The sequence below is a fragment of the Nestor notabilis genome, unplaced genomic scaffold (genome assembly GCF_000696875.1).
Source record: "Nestor notabilis isolate BGI_N333 unplaced genomic scaffold, ASM69687v1 scaffold6016, whole genome shotgun sequence".
In the NCBI taxonomy this organism is placed as follows: domain Eukaryota; kingdom Metazoa; phylum Chordata; class Aves; order Psittaciformes; family Psittacidae; genus Nestor; species Nestor notabilis.
In genome coordinates, this window is record NW_009933197.1 from 14,014 (window position 1) to 31,673 (window position 17,660).

Consider the following 17,660-nt stretch of genomic DNA (forward strand, 5'->3'; position numbering starts at 1 on the left):
TTATTGAAAAAATATTTAGCTTTCTATGCAAAACACTCCGGATTTCCGTTTTTGTTGGCTTTATTTTTACATTGCTCATGGCATTGCTCATTGCTCATGGCAGTTTTACAAGTTGCAAAGCTTTTTATAGGGTCCACAACAATTCAGTAGGAGCTGTATAGGTGTATACCTTTTTGTGGTAATGTCATTAAGTGGGATTTGGTCTTGTCTGAGACTGTGCAAACCAATTATTTACCAGTATGTATCATGTAAACTACATTGCAATAACTGTGCCTTGTGGTAGTGATATGCATTTGTCAGTATTATTTGAGCGGAATTTGAACAACTGACCAGAAAATTAGGAGCCTCTCTCTCTTTTCTTATCCCAGACTCTGAGATTTGCTAAGAGAGCCATTCTTCATTTCATCATTTACAGGGAAATCTCCCTTCTTTTGCTTTCTTTTCCCTGGATAAAATTGTGGGTATTTCAACACATGAAAACCAAAGTGAGGTTGAGGTGTTGACAGCTGGTCTGGCTAGCCAGCAGCAAAGAGCAATAAAGAGAAAGCAATCTGTGGAATGCCCAGGAATGGCGGAGTGTTAAGGAGCTTTTCTGTTGGTGGGAGGATCCACAAGCCCAAATTTGCTTTGAAGAGTTTTGATAACAATTTTTCACAATATAGAAAACTATTGTGAAGCATTCAAGAGCTCTCAGACATGCATCTTCTTCAGGTCTGTGTTGAAATCCAAGGCCAGTATCCTACAATGAACTAGAAGTGGGTGTAATTTAGTGCTGGTGAGATGGCTCTTGTCCTTCGCTTATAGATCCATTATGTAAATTCACCTAAAAAAACCTCTGAGTTTCCCAAGTTGAATTTTTCTTCCTTTACCTGGCAACCCACAAAGTAATGTTAAGTTTTTGAAAGGCCAAGATAAATTATATGACTCATTCATCAAAGCTGTGATACCCAAGAACAGAGTAAGCCTGGCCAAGTGCCTACTGCTTTGTATGGAAATACATCCACTTTCATAGCTTCTTGACTTTGAAAATCAGGTTTATACTGCTCAGCCTCGATCCCAAGTCTACAGATAGCATTTGGCAGAGTATTTTTGCTCTCTGGTCTGATCAGTGGTTTTGTTGCCATGTTACAGTGATCACTTCATCATCCACGAGGGAGTACACAGTGACAGAGCCAGAAAGGGATGGGGTTGCTTCCACGTACACAGGGGCCTATCAGTGGCGACAGACCATCTCATTTGATGAATGCATTCATGATGACTCTCACCATGCTACTTCTGCTACTCAGCAGCTCTCAGTGGATGGTGTATTTGTCTTGTATAACAGAGATGAGCAGATTCTGCGATACGCTATGAGTAATTCCATTGGACCAATCAGTGGTATGTATGAATCGGAAATCTTCTCTTTTGTGAGTAAGTAAGAGCAGGCTTCTATTTTATTTTAGCCTGCATTAGTCGGGTATTAATGAGTTGAATTCATTTGTTGCATTAGTCAGTAGAAGTCCAGGTCCATCAATTAAGATGAAAAATGGGACTACTGAACGTTTGTATTTTTACTCGGAGAAGAGTATTTAATTGATTATCTCCTCTTGAAATTCAGTGGAGTTTGTGTCTGATTGCTTGAAATAATTTCAACATGCCACGTTGATTCTACTGCTGCTCAAACACATCGAGTGTATAGTTTATTTAATTTATAGTTCCTCTATTAATGATTTTTCTTTTGTATTGTCAGAGCAAAGGGCAAAACAGTGAAATAAAATTTGCATTGAAACAGCTTGTTTCTGTAATTTATCTTGAAACATGGCACTATCTTGGAAAGCAGGCAGCCTATGAAGTGCATTTTTTGTTTGAGGTGTTCAAGTTTGTTTGCACTAAAATCAGAAAAAAAGCAATTTGAAAATGAACACCAGATGAGTACAAGAAAAGACTTCACTTTTGTTGGTTACAAAATAAAGTTCTACTAATTAAAATTAATAAACCAGGCTGTTAAGAATCACATTTTGGGTCTAGTGGCAGTGACTGGAAGATGCATTATCTTTGCCAGTCTTGCTTTTGAGACAGTTTTTTTTTTGGCTTCTCTATTTTTTAAGTCTTTAGTTCTTTGCACAAGTAACAAGGAATACAAGGTTCAATTGCAATGTCTGAGACTCATGTCCTGCATATCACCTGCAAGTTCTCTTCTTCCTGGTGCAAAAAGTATTCTCTTTCCTTGTTTCATGTGCTCTACAAGCAACCTCCTTCAGGGCTTTAGCTGAGTTCTATGACTTGAGTAGAGCTGTCATGGTTAAATACGGTCTCTCTTCTCAGATGGTTCTGCTGACATTAACCGGAATCCTTGCTACACTGGTACCCATAACTGTGACACCAATGCAATCTGTCGTCCTGGAACTGGAAATCGTTTCTTCTGTGAATGTTCAATTGGCTTCCGTGGAGATGGAAGCGTTTGTTATGGTAACAGAAAACTTTGATTACAAAATGACAGCTGATGTAGAATTTCTTCTGCATGGGTGTATTGACCCCCAGGACTAGCCATTCCAGCAAAGTGAACTGTCCTGAGAGGCTGTTCTGCGGAAAGTGACATGGTTAATGGTGGATTTGGCAGTCTAGGGTAAAGGTTGGACTTGCTGATCTTTTCCAACCTACTTGATTCTATGATTCTAAGACAGGTTAGAGGGATGCTGGGGTACCTGGCATATCTCAGTAATCAAAGCATGCATTTGACTGTCTTCAAGGGTCAAACTTGGGCATGTTTTTCTAGCTTGCAAAGCATCTTTTCTACCCAGCTTGTCTTTTCATAAAACCTGTAGGAACTAAGCTGTGAGACATTTACTGCAAGTTCTGGTTAAAATGAGTCAACCAGGTTACAAGCTCTTGAGGAAGATAGGGAATGGCATACACACAAATATGTGGAACTGACTGAAACGATATCTTTCAAGATCTGCTTTGAAAATCATTTTTCTTGAAGAAGACTTTCATTTCCCAGCTCTGTGTTCTTAATGTATTTGGGTTTTGTTTTATAATCAAGTCATAGCACAAATACTTGTTTTCAAGAGGTGGAATTGTGTATTAATTATTAACTAACAGGGATGATGCATTTTTTATTAACTGAGTTGTTTCGGGGGGGTTGGGTGTTTGTTTGTTTAATAAGACCCCTCAAACCACAACCCTCCCTCCAATCCTTAAATCAGCTTGCAAATGAAAATGCCAGCATCACATTGTCCTTCCCAGTCCTCTGATGCTGTGAGCTGAGCAGCAGTGGATTAGAAATGTATGTGGGTAATGAAAGGGGAAGTCTTTCCTGAAGTTCACATTCCCACAGTAGTCATCACTGCTTTGGATCACCTTGTAGGTTGCATTTTTATTTTTTTTTTTTTCTCAGTGGTTCCTCCTTCCTCTCAGATTTCCTGACCTCTTCTGTGGTTTTGTTTTATTTTTGTGGTTTTGTTTTGCGGTTAGGTGGGGGTTTTTGGTTTGTTTTGGGTTGGTTTTTTTGGTTGTTTTTTTTTTTTTAGATTATCTGAAGACACAGTTTTCTGAAAACTTACTTTCAGGTTACTAATATCTTTTAAGAGGTATGGCCTATCAAAGATGTGGTTTAAATATGCAGGTCTGCTATTATTGCACAGTTTCTGTTTTTCTGGCATCAGTATTAAATGCATCATTGTAATAACTGGAATCCTTATAACGTTCTAGATGTTGATGAATGTTCAGAGCAACCAGCTCTATGTGGCAGCAATGCAGTCTGCAACAACCAGCCGGGAACCTACCGCTGTGAGTGTGTTGAAGGATACCAGTTTGCAGCCGATGGGCGGACTTGTGTTGGTGAGTTTCACAGTTCTTAAAAGCACTGCCCACTGGCTTTTGGGCTGTCACTTATTTCCCACGGACAGAAAACAACTTCAGGGATCTGCGCTGACTTTTAATGTGGGTTGAATTTAGGAGCTCATGCTGCAGTTAGTGGTTATAATCCATTAGGTAGCTGAAGAAGTTGCCTCAAGTACTTTGTTTTCATCTCGTAGAAATTCCCCGTTCCAAATGTTTCCACATAGAAAGTGGAAATTATTAAATGCTTCTGTCCTTTCTGTATCATTAGCTGCAGATTTCAGATGGAAGTAAAATCCAAATTTGTAAAAGCAAAAAAATTAAAGTGAGCAGTTATTAATTTGTTGGTATTTCGCAGCATCACACTTTCAGGATGAGTTAGGGCTTTTTCTGCATTTTCTGTAGTGTTGCACTTTGGCTTTTGGGGACTTTGTTTTTTTGGTGGGGGAGCTTTTTTTGTTTGGTGTTTTTTTCTTTATGTAGTGCAGAATTAGACTTAACAGATTAGATTTTAGTTACAGATTCACCCCTTGGACAAGGCAGTACACAGGTCTTGAGTGTACACTCATTCAAGCGTGAGTGTGTCTTGGCTATTGCAGGCTTATTCTGAAGTGATATTTAACCATGCTGGAAAGAAATTATAGCTATAGATCATTTCACTGTTAAAATCCTTATGATTTGGAGGAAATCTAGCTGATCTGTCGATGGGCCATTAAAACTTTAGTAGTTTTCACTGAATTAGTTATTTTTATTTAATTAAAAACCATTTCTTCTAGGGGGAGCCTGAGTTAATCTGTACTTGCTGGACTAAGGTTGTCCTAGCAAGGGATATTTTTTCCTGTTTGCTCTGTTTTTCACTGAAATTGTACTAATTCTGCCCAGGACACTGGTAGAATTGCAAGATGATTATGTGGTGTGTATATTGAAAGTGAATTTTCCATATAGAAAGAAAAAACATAAGCTTTACCTCTGGTGACATTAAGCTGATTCATTTCAGTGTCACTTATCAAAATGCAAATATCAAAAGCAAAATAAAAAATAAGGTACAAATGGCAGCTAGAAGAGGGGTAATGACTCTCCTAGAGCTTCAACTGTCAGGATAGGATATAGATTAGATTTCTTTCGTTTTTTGTTAGAATTTTTGTCTTTGTTTGCAACCTGACAGTAATTCTGTACTGACAAAGCCTATACACACTCTTCCAGTACCATTGGACCAGTTCCTGTTTTATTTGGAAATAACTGGTAATAGCCAAGGATAACATTTGCTTCTGTTGTGACTGATTTGTGGTGGAAGCCTGGTTACTCTCTGATAAGCTAATGCATTCAGGTCTTTCCTTATTATAGCCAAGAGTATTCTTCAGCTAAGACTGAGGAGCCTTCATCTTTTAGCAGAAAGTTGCATTGGTTCCCTTAAAGTGTGACTTTACATGCTGTATATCACATCCCATCACAAGCCCCATTTCTCTACTCCAGTAACAATTACCATTCACATCTGTTCACAGTGCACCCAAGTTTCCCCTTTGTTGCACAACAGTTGGAAAAAGCAACTTATTCTGCCAGGATGCTGGAAGGGATAGGGTGAGATGTGTAAGGGCAACTTTATGTTCTTTCCTTTATGTCTACCACTGCACTTTCGTCACTCGGACCTGAAAGGGAGCATTCTTCTCTTCAGCTGTGACCATGCTGTCTTCATTCTGCCACTTTCTCATGAAGTTAAAGTGTCACACTTCTAAAAAGTACTAGGTAATTCTTTGCTCAGCTTGAAGGACTTCAGTTTGATCCTTTCCTTCAATCAAAACCAAACTTTGTGTCAGTAAGACTGAAGAGAAGCAAGATGAGCTCTCGTTTCCCAATAGACTGAAAATAAATGTCATGGTAATCTTGTTCCTCTTTCTACAGGGGAGGATTTTATAACCCACAGCCAACTTGAACCCTGGAAGGGGCAACAGTTAACATCTTTGTGCTTTTGCAGGTTGCTTTGGGATACCAGCTCCGATTCAGCTTTTCTGGTACTGCAGCTTTTTCATGCCAGCTGTGAGACTTGCTGGATATCTTTAGAAGAGCTGTAAATAAATCCTATTCTCCTATTTGTAGGCTGAGGAATAGGAAGATTTGGACACTCCCTTTGAGCTCCAACTCTCAGTCATGCATTTATAGTGCAGTTCTGAATAGATTATTTTGTAATCTAAAGCTTCGTCAAACAGAGATATAAATGATTCTAACAATGATGTAATCTCCTCCAGAGAAATGGAAAACACGACTGTTTTCAGATCTGGCTCTGATGGTAGATTTTTGTTTCCCTGCTGATAATGTGGTAGTTCACATGTGCATACTGTGATGAAAGGAACATTGTAGAGTCTTGTCTCGGTCCCCTGTCAACTCCTTGTAAGAACTGTGTAAAGAAAGCCTTACCGGATTCTCTGTCACAGCCACTGGAAGTCTATTCCTAAATGCATTGCAAACTCACCTGTTTCTGGGCCCCACTTTTCATAGTATTTTGCCTCCTCCTATTTTAGATACTATGGTTTCCTTTCCTCTTCTTTGACATAACAGGTAAGCATAGGCAGGGCTCCAGTGACTACCTGAGATAATTTGTGTGTAAAGCACTGCAATACCTTCAAAGTCACTGTTGTCAATGATTAGAAAGTTCTGGAAAGCTGCAGGACTGGTCCCAGCTTCCACTGTTGGTCAAAAATCTCTCCAACAGTTGACAAATGTGTTTATCTGCTATTGAGTGAGTCACAGCTGTTGCCAAGTGATGACAGCCCTTGGTCAGTGCTAGATGAGCATAGTGGGATATCTAGTAATTCACAGTACAGTGAACAGGCCACTGTAGCTGACACGTGAGGTATGTCTGTGAGATGCCCTACATTTCTTTATTCAGGACCTCTTTTTCTAAACAAAACTGTCAGGGTTATTAGGATCTGTTACTATGGTAGCCTTTCTGCCCTGTTCAATATTAACAAATATCTGTGAGGTGCTGAGGACATTTGGTTCCTTGTAAAATATTCACAAGACGATTTAACACCAGTGAAAGAGGAGATCTTGGCAAAAAAACAAACCAAAACCAATCCCCAAAACAGCCCACTTAGTTTCCCTTGTTTTCTTTCTCTTCTGTATGCTTTCACAGCTGGTCTTGTCTCCCTATAAACTTAGAGGCAGCTTTAGACTTCACAGAGGGAAATTCAAATTTTCATCTCCTCTCTTTATATCTAACCTGCAGCTGTTGAATATGCCATAAACCATTGCCAGACAGGCACACACGACTGTGACATTCCTCAGCGCGCCCAGTGTGTGTACACCGGTGGGTCTGCCTACATCTGCACGTGCCTCCCTGGCTTCTCCGGAGATGGGCGAGCCTGTGAGGGTGGGTAACACCATTTGTGGGGGGGGTTTATACTCCTTATTGCACAACTTGGCTGGTTATTGTAATGCCCTATAGTTACTTGGGATTTAAAGTAGGAAATTTACAGTTTAAGTCCTTCAGGTAGGCACTGCATTAAGCTTTTATCCTTTCCTCCTCTCGCTTTTGAGTTCACTATTCAGTATTTCAGCTAAAGAAAGTCCAAAATGAGTTAAATGCAGAAATTGCAGTATTGCAGTTAGCAAACCAGATATTAATCTGATGGAACTGTTTGCACTGTATTGGTGTATATGAATGAGGTAGTGGCACATGATGCTCAAGCTATGTAAAAAAAAAAATACTATATTCTGTTTCACATCAATTGGAGTGCAGTAGAGGAGCAGCTTCACCTAACTATGGGTTGGAAATATTGCTGGCCAAATCCCACTTATCTTGCTGTGTTAAGTCTTTTCCTTGAGAAACACGGGCATGTATGTCTAAAGTACTATGTGAGTTAATGCTAGCTATCCATCAGAACAGCAAAGTGCACAGATTTGCTGAGAGACAGAACCTAAAATTCGTGCATGCTTTTCTTTTCCCCTTATTTGCATTTCTGTATAGACTTTCTTTCACCGAACTGTCTCTTGACTCTAATCAGATATCCTAAAATAGGAGCCTGAAAATAATATGGCAGGTTTGCACTTCAGTTTGTGGCTCTGATTTGCCCGTAAGGAGGAACAGTTACCTGAGATTGAACTTTTCTTTTACAGATATAGATGAATGTCAACAGGGCCGCTGTCATCCAGATGCTTTCTGCTACAACACTCCTGGGTCCTTCAGCTGCCACTGTAAGGCAGGTTATCGTGGGGATGGTTTCCGATGTGTGTTAGGAGGTAAAATTTTACAGTTCTTGAAAGTTGGATGGGAAATACACTTTGGGAATTGGAGGATCTTTGTTAATTTAGTTCGTCTCTGGAACAAATTTTATATTGTCTTATTGGGGTTGTTTCTCAAGTGTTTCAATTTTTTAACTTCACTAAGCTTGTGTCAAAATCTGTATCTTGACTGTTATCACTTTTCCATTATATCCTGTTCAATGTGCTGTTTCATGCTGTGTTTGTTCTATGCTCAGCAGTTCTCAGCAGCCCCAAGCTGATACTATCTTTTGAAGTTCCCTTGCATAAAGGTTTGATCACAGATTGATTTGGTTTGCATACACAGTAGTCACTTACCATAAAATATCTGGAACTATTGGCACTGTAAATGAAAAGCAACAATTCCAGAAGAAAAGTGAAGGACGAGACCAAGCTACTGTTGTCTGCAGTGGGATCTAGATGCCAACAGGCCACATATAGCCAGCCAGAGTCCAAAAAGAATGGTACTTAGTTGTTTCTCTGTTTACCCAGTTTGTTCTATATTTAGCAGAAAGCTCTTCACCCTCTCACACTTTCGTTCATGAGTTGTACTTTGGGCCTTGAAGTATAAAACTCCTGGTCCTGAAGGTATGCTTAAAAAAAGAAAGTAAGGAACACCAAAGCACAAAGTAACATCGTTCAGGTTGCTTTAATTAAAAAGCATGGCAAGCCCATGGGACAGCACTAAGGTTTTGCAGAATGGTGAATGCTTTCATCGCTGTTTTGCAGTATTTAATTCTGAAGCTCTAGCTTTTGCCACTTTGTCAGTTCTTCAGTATTATGTTTAACTAGCTTTTCATGCATGAATGCCCATGTGTATTTTCATTTTAATGCCAGATGAAGAACTACTTAGTGTTTCTGACCTGTGTCAAAATATTTAGCTATCTAACCAGCTGATAAAAGCAGGATTATTCCTCCTAGAGGAGAAACTTAATGTGAATAACTTGAAGCAATATCAAACCTTAAAGCTTCCAGTTCTTCAGGTAGAATTGTAGAGGCAGAAATAGTGCTTTCATGGCTGGCACATCCCCTTTGTAGCTGAGATGGGTGGTTTGGTAGGCTGATACTTGAATTCAACCGATTCACTTTATTACCAGGACACGATTTTTTCTAAGTATATATGATAGCATACTTTAGTGGGGTTTTTTTTGTTTGTTGTTGTTAAGAACACCACCTTTTCACATGCAGTGGTTAGTGCACCTACTAAACTGTCAAACACAGTGTACTATTTTGTAGTAGCTTTATGTTATTTTTTGCCCTTATCCTGTATGCTTTTTTACTTTCTATACATAATACAATTATATCTTGAATGGGTTTTTTTTCATGTCACAGCTGTAATGATATTAGCAAAATATTTTGGGGAGTTTTGTTGTATCTACTGTTTTAGAGGGTGGGGATCTGCCAGGTTTTGTTAGTGTTCATATATGCCTCTCTGATTTTCATTTTGTTTTAATGCTCTTTTGTACTACTAGTAGAAGACATGCTTTAGAATCACTTCTGTAATTTGGCCTTTCTCATGAAAGGCACTGAGCAGAAAAAATCTGTAGATTAAAAAGTCTTACTTTTGCTGAATTCTGACTGAAGTTGAGAGTAGCTGTATTGCTCTGCTAGTCTGTAGCAATGGCAGTGTTTGCAACAAACTAGGCTACTGCTCCCCTTCTTAGAGAGTTAATAGAACAATAGCTGCCCTTGGGATATCATTTGCTGCTGAAGCTTTAGTACTTCTTAAATGGATATATCCAACAGTTAATAATTGCCAGGAGATAGAATCAAAATGCACTTTCTGAAGCCTAGCAAAAAGCATCTTAGTTTACTTTAGCACCCAATTTGTAAAGTAGGTTGCTTCAGAATGGAGACTCCAGATGAGGCTGTATTGTATTCAGTCGTAATTAGAGACCCTTTTTTCACCTTTTTGCCCACTAAGGTTTTGATCTAATTAGTCTCAGTCAAGTCATTGAAGTCTTTCCTGGTTGTTAATAGCATGGAAAGTTTCATTCATCTAAATACTCAGTTATTTTTGCAGTACCCTTTTCCAATCCACATGTACAATTGCTTGCTTATTTGATGTCTTTATTATTATATGAAATCTACTGTTGAATCTTACCACTGCTGAACAGCAACTCTTGAGACAAACAGACTAACAAGTAAAATGAATTTGAATCATGCACAAGAGAAGTCTGTCGGAGTGAGCCAGTAGGTTAATGAAAGAGTTAATGACGTTGGAATGTCCCACTGCTCACAGCTATTAAGAAAGTCTGTACTTCATTATTTCCTCACGCTTCATTTTTCCATTTCAAAAAACCAGATGTCTGAGGGTTTCTACTCCTGCAGACCCCAGACACTGTTTACTAAACAGAAACAAATCTAGATTCTTGGAACTAGGAGTCTGATTGTTGTGTCCTTTGCTGGTCCTCTGTATGCAATCCATTTCACATGAGAAATGCACTTACTAGGGCAATGTTCTAAGTGAAAGATTACAAAGGAAAAATGAAGGGACAAAACCAAGTCTGTTGAATTTTTTCCTCCTTTTTTTTTTTTTTTTTTTAGGGTGAAGTCTTGGAACAGCAATTAAATATGTCCAATATAACTCATTGTGATATGTGGGGAATAAAGTAATCCACATAGGAAATTACAAAGTACTCTCTGACTACCTACTGATTCTGGACACAGTTTTAAATGACTTCTGTCTTTAGCTGGTGAATGAATGAAAACCTGTTTGAGTAGCTATATTGGACCTTTAAAAATTTCTGGATGCTGTTGCAGAATTTAGTTGAATTTGGTTTAGGGTATCAGACTAAAATCCACTGCAAAATGGCAGATGTCCCATATATCTCTGTTTTTCATCTTGTTTCCTTAGCCTCCCTCTTTTTCAGAAAAGTCCATAAATAATTTTCTGCAGTGCTGCTGCAAGAGCTTTCCTTTACGACCAAAAAAGATTTTGAGTACTTCTATAGGGCTTTAGCTTGTTGAGTTGGTTTTTTTTTTCCCCTCATTCTGTTTGTTTCTTCATTTACCTGAGAAGTGTGTACATGTTTGGTTTTCATCTGGCTCACTTTGCATATCCATGCTATTTCCATTTCACTTTTTTCAAGTTCCATGAAATACTTCCATTACTTTTAAATTCCAGATTGCTGCTAGTAATGTATGAAGCAAGTGGATGCACCCTTCTACATATCTAATGACTTGTGTGTATTGTGGTCCATGGAACATAAATTCTTCATCAAGCTGTTGATCTCTGTTCCACGCTATAGTTTCTCTCTTAAGAGCTCTTTTCTGTACACTGGTTCAGTTTTTCATTTTCTTTTTGAACTGTGGGTACCAGAGAATCATCTCCTGAATCCCACACTGCTTCTCTATACCTGTGTGGTGTTCCCTGTGGATATGCTGAATTCTTATTTATACCCCCTCACAATCCCTACAGCACCAAGCTGGGTGTTGTCAGCTTATCTGCTTGCATTTATCTGCTGATAGCTCTTTTTGGTTGTGATTTCCAAGAGGAGCCTATCTTTAGAGGATGGACTACGCACTGTATTCTAAGAAGTGTAACTTTCCATTTGGCTGTGTAAATCTACTGGTTTATTTTCATAAGCTCAATTTACCTAGTGATGAGGTCCTGCTGTGATGTATGTTGCCTATTCATCTTCCACAAATGATGGAATCCTGATGAGGGAATTAAATTTCTTGATAAGGAAATTTAAAACCAATGCTAAGGTAATGTGGGAACTTACTAGAAATAGCACTACTTCATGACATCTGTCCACTGTCTCAGGAGATTTGTCAGTTTTTAATCGTGTATCAAATCAAGGTAGCCCACACCATTGTGCTTTGTCTTGAAAATGATACTGTCCTGTGGGCGTAAGTAGAGTCCCATAGAGAAACACAAAGCTATTGAATCAGTGTGTTACCTTCATCAGCCAAGCATCAACTGCATCGAGAGTGGGAATGGATTTTTACCCGATTTTTTAACAACTAATCAGTAATGTTGAAACTTAGATACTGAAAAACATTGCAACTTGGTCCTGCTGTTCATAAAAGGCTGTTGCCACCACTACTTTATTGCATCACTAAAGATTACCCAGGTCTTGCTCTTACTGTTTGTTTCACCTCTGGCAGTATGAACTAACCCTAGTGTATACCATTTTTCTTATCATTGACATGATCATTTGACTTGGCTTTCCAGTGTGGGTTTCAAGAGTGGTAAGAACCTCTGAAAACCAGGGCTGGTAACCCATAGGTATGGAGTCTTGAAATAGTCATGACTTGGTTTCCATTTGTTATAATCAGGTGTAGTAGAAGATCTAACAGCACTGTTACACCTGGTGGGTGTTAATTTGCTCTTAGCTCTACCTGCTGTAGTTAATGGAAATTTTTTTCATGCCAATCAGAAGATCAGAGAACTGTCCTCCTGTTAATTGTTCTGTATCTTTGAAGTCTTGACTGGATGAAATATTGCTGTATTTATATTAAAGGAAGACCAGTAAGAAACCTCAATTAGGCTACTGTACTAAAGGAAAGGAAAGTTACTAACTAAAAGGGTTGTGTCTAGAAAGCTGGCTTACAAAGTAGCCTTGCCCTTGTACTACCTAAAAATGTGCCAATTCTTGTTAGATGTTTTGTCTAACTTGTGCTGTTAGCTCATCAAGGCAGGGAATGTGCTTTATTTATTGTGTCAATCTCATCTTTCCAACTCTGTCATAGCTAGCCTCATTTCAGATAGTTAATCAGTGGAATTTAAATCTCTCAGAATTGTAGCATCTTCTCTTAAGCACACTGAGTAAAATGTATTGACTGTATAAGCAGATTATTTATCCCAACCAGCTGTCATTTGTATCTAAGATTATTGTGCCTTTATTGCTACATAGCCTACAACACTGGACTGGGATTCAGTTTGCTTTTCTTCAGGTGCCTCTAAACTGTAAGCATAGTAATTCTGCTCATGATTCAGAGATAAGGAGAGAAAAAAAATACATGATGGATTCCAAGTGCCTGTTTTGGACTGTTATAACTAGTTTAGGAACTTGTTTTGGTTTATAAATTTTAATATTGGGTAAAATCATGTTAGTTGAAAGGAGTTTAATATTGAAGGACAGGTTAAAATCATGGAGTCACCACAGATAAATAAAACCAGTACTACTACGTTCCTTTCCAGAATATTTCTTTAACATGGATTACTTATCATGCTTGATACTGTTAAAAAAGTTACAGCAAATATAAGACACTTTCAGGAGCACAGAAGCAGTAAAACACAGAAGTTATCCCTAAAAGTGGGTGGCAATAGTGTATTTGACATCTCTTTATGCAACTGAAAAATCAGTGTTGATGGGATTTTTTTTTTTTAGAAAGAACAAATCATATTCTCTGCCTTTTAGAAGCTGAGTACTAATTTTGAAAATCATTTTGCTTGACTAGTCTCTCGACTTCAGTGGGGCTAATTGCACAAGCAGGCCATTTGTGAGCTCCATCTTGATCGTTGTAAGATAGGTACTCTACAAAAATTCCATTGGTATTCCTGTATAAAATCTGCAGATATAAATATGAACATTGTCTTGATATTAAAATGTACACTGGTATTTCGAGTTACCGATTATACTAATATATTTTATGTATTACAGCTGGGTCCTGCCTGGGTGTATACACACTCCTTTGTGTAATTCATATGTGCTAACTCATTTTTATAAAGTTGAATTAGTCTGTGGATTAAAATAAAAGTAAGATGTTGGGCATTCCCTAATTCTGGGAGTTTCAGATGGGAAGGGAAAACAACCAGCTTCTACATTTGTTTTTATATCCCACTGAGAAGGAGCTCATAATGTCTCTCAAAGATGACATGAATGCAATCAAGATTTGTTCTGCAATGAACGAACGTAGGGTTTGCCAACATTCTGTATTCCCCCTGCTTTCTCTTGCGAGCAGTGCATATGATTAGAGCTTAAAAAAAAATACCCAAAACCTATCACAAAATTATCTGATTACTAGAATCCACATTTTTTACCTGTATACTGCATAGTGCACTGGATACATGCAAACAAAATTTGAGATAGAGGCTTTCCTTCAGGCTCTGGTTTTGTAGGTTGATTCAAGGCTCTCCACCACCCACATTAGAGCTGATGCCAAGTATTTCAGTTGTTTAGAGTGAGCTGTTCTCCAGACATTTATATTTTACTAATTGTGTCCAGGTGCATGAAACTTGTCCAAACCTTTTGCTTGCATAACTAGTTTAATACAAAAAAGAAGGATAGTTTTTCATTATTTGTGTGCTTTATACAACAACAGTCTGCGGGTGTGTGGGATTATCTTCACTCAGGGGGCTGGGTCTAGTCTGAGCCACACATAGCTAATGCTGTCCACCAGGCCATGTAAAAACAAGGAAGGAATAAATGGAAGTGTAATGTTAAAGCCTCTTTAGCAGGCAGTTTCTGGTAAGTATTTCTAACTGTCTGCGGAAATCACTGACAAGAGAAAGGCAATAATTAGAGCTCTTTCTCTCCCAATGCACAGAACTCTTCAGGGGTCTCAAGTGTAAGGTAAAACAAAGCCAGGTTTCTTTGTCAGAGAAAGAAAGATGTTATTTTTATTGTATTCTTTTAATTTATTATGTTGTTTGGTATCTAGAAGTATATATTGATCCAGATGACATTCCCTCTCACATAACAGATAATACCGTAAGATGTATATTTTAGTCCAGATTGTTTTGTAAAATTTAAACCAAAAGCACTGAATCCCTGAGTCTCCTGATAATCTGGGAAGTTAGTCTTTCCTCTGTAATCTCTACAATAATACATATGCATGTGGTGTAGCTGTTTTGCATATGTTTCTCTGTTTATGCAGTAGTATTCCTTTTTTCTGTGTAGCCTTACTAATGCTCTTTACTAGGGATTGGGTAATCTGTCCCTGCAGTTCCTTAAGTCCAAAAGTATCAAATGAGTGCTCAAACTTGATAACCAAACTCTAAAAAATCTAATATATATCAAAGCAATGAGGAGTTTCACTTCCTAGGTTCTGTAGAGGACTCAGCATCTGCCCCATGTTGTGGTTTTCTCTTGTGGCTCTGAAGGGAAACTTGACTTTTACATTACAAAAAATCCTTTATCCACTACACAGCCTGACTGATTAGTTACATTTTAAGGCCCATGGATAATCACCAAGTGAGTAGATGTAGGGTTCACAAGTCAGACAGAATGTTCTTGCTAATGTGCCTCAGGGAGAAAGACTGAGTTTTCCAGCTTCTGTTTATGACCCTTCAATGTAGGAAGCTACAGGGGGGCTGTTTGTTCTGTTTTAAACTAGACAGTGAAAAATAAAATGATGTAAGTTTTTAGGGCATATGAGTCACATTCACACAGGACAGACTTCTGGAAGGTGCGCTGAAGGCATATGCCTTCAGGCTTTGTAACAATGCCATGTTCATCCAGCAGTAAGAATACTTGCATCGTAGGTGGTCAGCGTACACTAACTGTTTATGGAATATAGTCATTACTTAAAATGGAAATATTCACTGGTCTTTTTCTTTTTTTTTTTTTCCTTCCTCACAGAAGTGGAAAAGACCAAATGCCAACATGAACGAGAAGTAGCTCTTGGAAGTGGAGGCACTTTCTTCCAGAGGGAGATGGGAGTTCGTCACTTCATTCCGCAGTGTGATGAACATGGGAATTACCTACCCACCCAGTGCCATTCTAGCAGTGGATATTGTTGGTGTGTAGATAGGTACGGAAATGAGATTGATGGCACCAGAAGTGGCCCAGGAGTTCGACCACCATGTAAGTGGCTGAAGCACTTTTTCCTTGTAGGTGTCTCTCCACCCAGGTGCACTGTCCCCAGATGTGGGGCTTAGTCATGCCCCTGAGAAATACAGCACTCACTTGGAGCAATGCAGATCTTTGCTGTCCCAGTGACAATATGCCTCATGCTGTAGCCATTCAGTAACTCCAGCATATGCTTTTCATTCAGGCAGGGCATCTGAACAACTGTGGTGAGCCTCTGGATAAAAATCTGGTTTTCTAACTTCTTCCTGCCTTGAAACTGTGAGGGGTCCTGTAGTTTCTGCCCTCTGGGAGATGTGGCAAATCTGAATGCATGGTAACTGACTTGCCTCAGGAAATTAAGAATGTTCCTTCCTACGTCTTCCTCACTTCAGCTGTGAAATGCATCCTTCTGTGAAAAAAGATAGGTCCTTCTAGACAGTTGAAGGAAAAGCAATTGCAGAGCTGAACATGAAAAGACCTATTATGTCAGTTGCCCCTTCTCTGTCAGCTAAGGGGAAAAATTTAGAAGCTTTCTGCATCTAATTATAGCTATTAGTGTCTGCTTATAGGACTGTTTCCTTCTGTGAAATCTGACTGTAATTGTGTCTCTGCAAATAACAAAGTTTGTTACGCTGTACAAGCTAATTTTATCCCTATCTGTTTCCTGCTCTATTAACAAGGTCTGAGCACAGCTGCTCCTCCTGTTGTTATTGGGCCCTCTGTTCGACCAGATACAGTACCTCTGCCACCAGGAACACACTTGCTCTTTGCCCAGAGTGGTAAAATTGAACATGTTCCATTAGAGGGAAACAATATGAAGAAAAATGGTGCAAAAGCACTCCTGCATATTCCAGTAAGTAACCTACTATACTAAATCTATGTATTTTAAGAAGATGTGTGACAAAGATGAGTGTTTTATCTATATAACTTGATAATTCAAGTTCCAAGCTCAGTTTTTACTCTTGATTAAAATTTCAGTATCCCATCACATTGTCACTGAAAATTCTCAATCTGACTAGTCAAAAGCCTAAAACTGAGCTGTAGAAAAAGTGCTTTGCCTTTAAAGAATAGCTCAGAAAACAAAAATCTGATATTTGTGATCTTGCATGCTTCCAACAGTTCATCTCATAAAGTCACTTCCATTTGCTTTCTGACTCTGATATCAAAGTTTAGGAGACTTACAAGACCAGTATGTGGAGAGGCCCTATTTTTCTCTCTCACTCCCTCAAGGTTTTTTCCTAAGTCTTGCTTTCTTCCTGTTTTTCAGTCAGCTCTCTGCACTTCTTGGCTACAGATATATATAGATTATTATTGTTTCTTTTTTGCTTTCTTCTCCATGTGCAGGCCCAATGGGTGGTAAATCCTTTTCCCACACTTCTTACTACTGTCTTAAGAATGTTTTTTTCCTTGAGAATGAATCCATGATTTCGAGGACCTATCTTTCCCATCACCTGTGACACAAGCCAACTCTCTCACTTCCAGTTTCATCACATTTATTTGTTTTGCGCAAAGCCTGGGATTTCTGTTTTCATTCCAGTGGTACTGTATTTATAACAGATAACAATACCAGGTAGAATACTGGCTGCTTTTTACAATGCTTGTGAATATGTGGTAGACCAAATACTGACTAAATTGCATAGATTCAGTTCATCAAATAGTACCACAAATTGTGCTGTGATGTAAGGGTAAAACCAAGCTTTTGTCTCTTGTCTAAAGGGCTGTTGCAGTAATGTAAAAATGAAGTAAAATAGCGTGCAAAATGGGTGGGTAAGGCTGATACAGAGACATGAGTCCTTATCAGACAGTCTCATTATTTACTTGATGTAGCTGAAGTATCTTCAG

At 38.7% G+C, this 17,660-nt stretch overlaps 1 protein-coding gene across 1 annotated transcript in view; it reads left to right on the plus strand.

Moving 5' to 3' along the window:
• NID1 (nidogen 1) overlaps positions 1-17,660 on the plus strand; it is a gene marked incomplete at its 5' end in the record, with an annotated part of 36,400 nt that overhangs the window by 7,187 nt on the left and 11,553 nt on the right. The window contains 7 exons of the mRNA XM_010016751.1: positions 1,132-1,377; positions 2,305-2,448; positions 3,691-3,819; positions 7,043-7,186; positions 7,933-8,055; positions 15,609-15,833; positions 16,499-16,671. Of these exons, the coding sequence (XP_010015053.1) occupies positions 1,132-1,377; positions 2,305-2,448; positions 3,691-3,819; positions 7,043-7,186; positions 7,933-8,055; positions 15,609-15,833; positions 16,499-16,671 (1,184 nt within the window). The remainder of the gene's footprint in view (positions 1-1,131; positions 1,378-2,304; positions 2,449-3,690; positions 3,820-7,042; positions 7,187-7,932; positions 8,056-15,608; positions 15,834-16,498; positions 16,672-17,660) is intronic.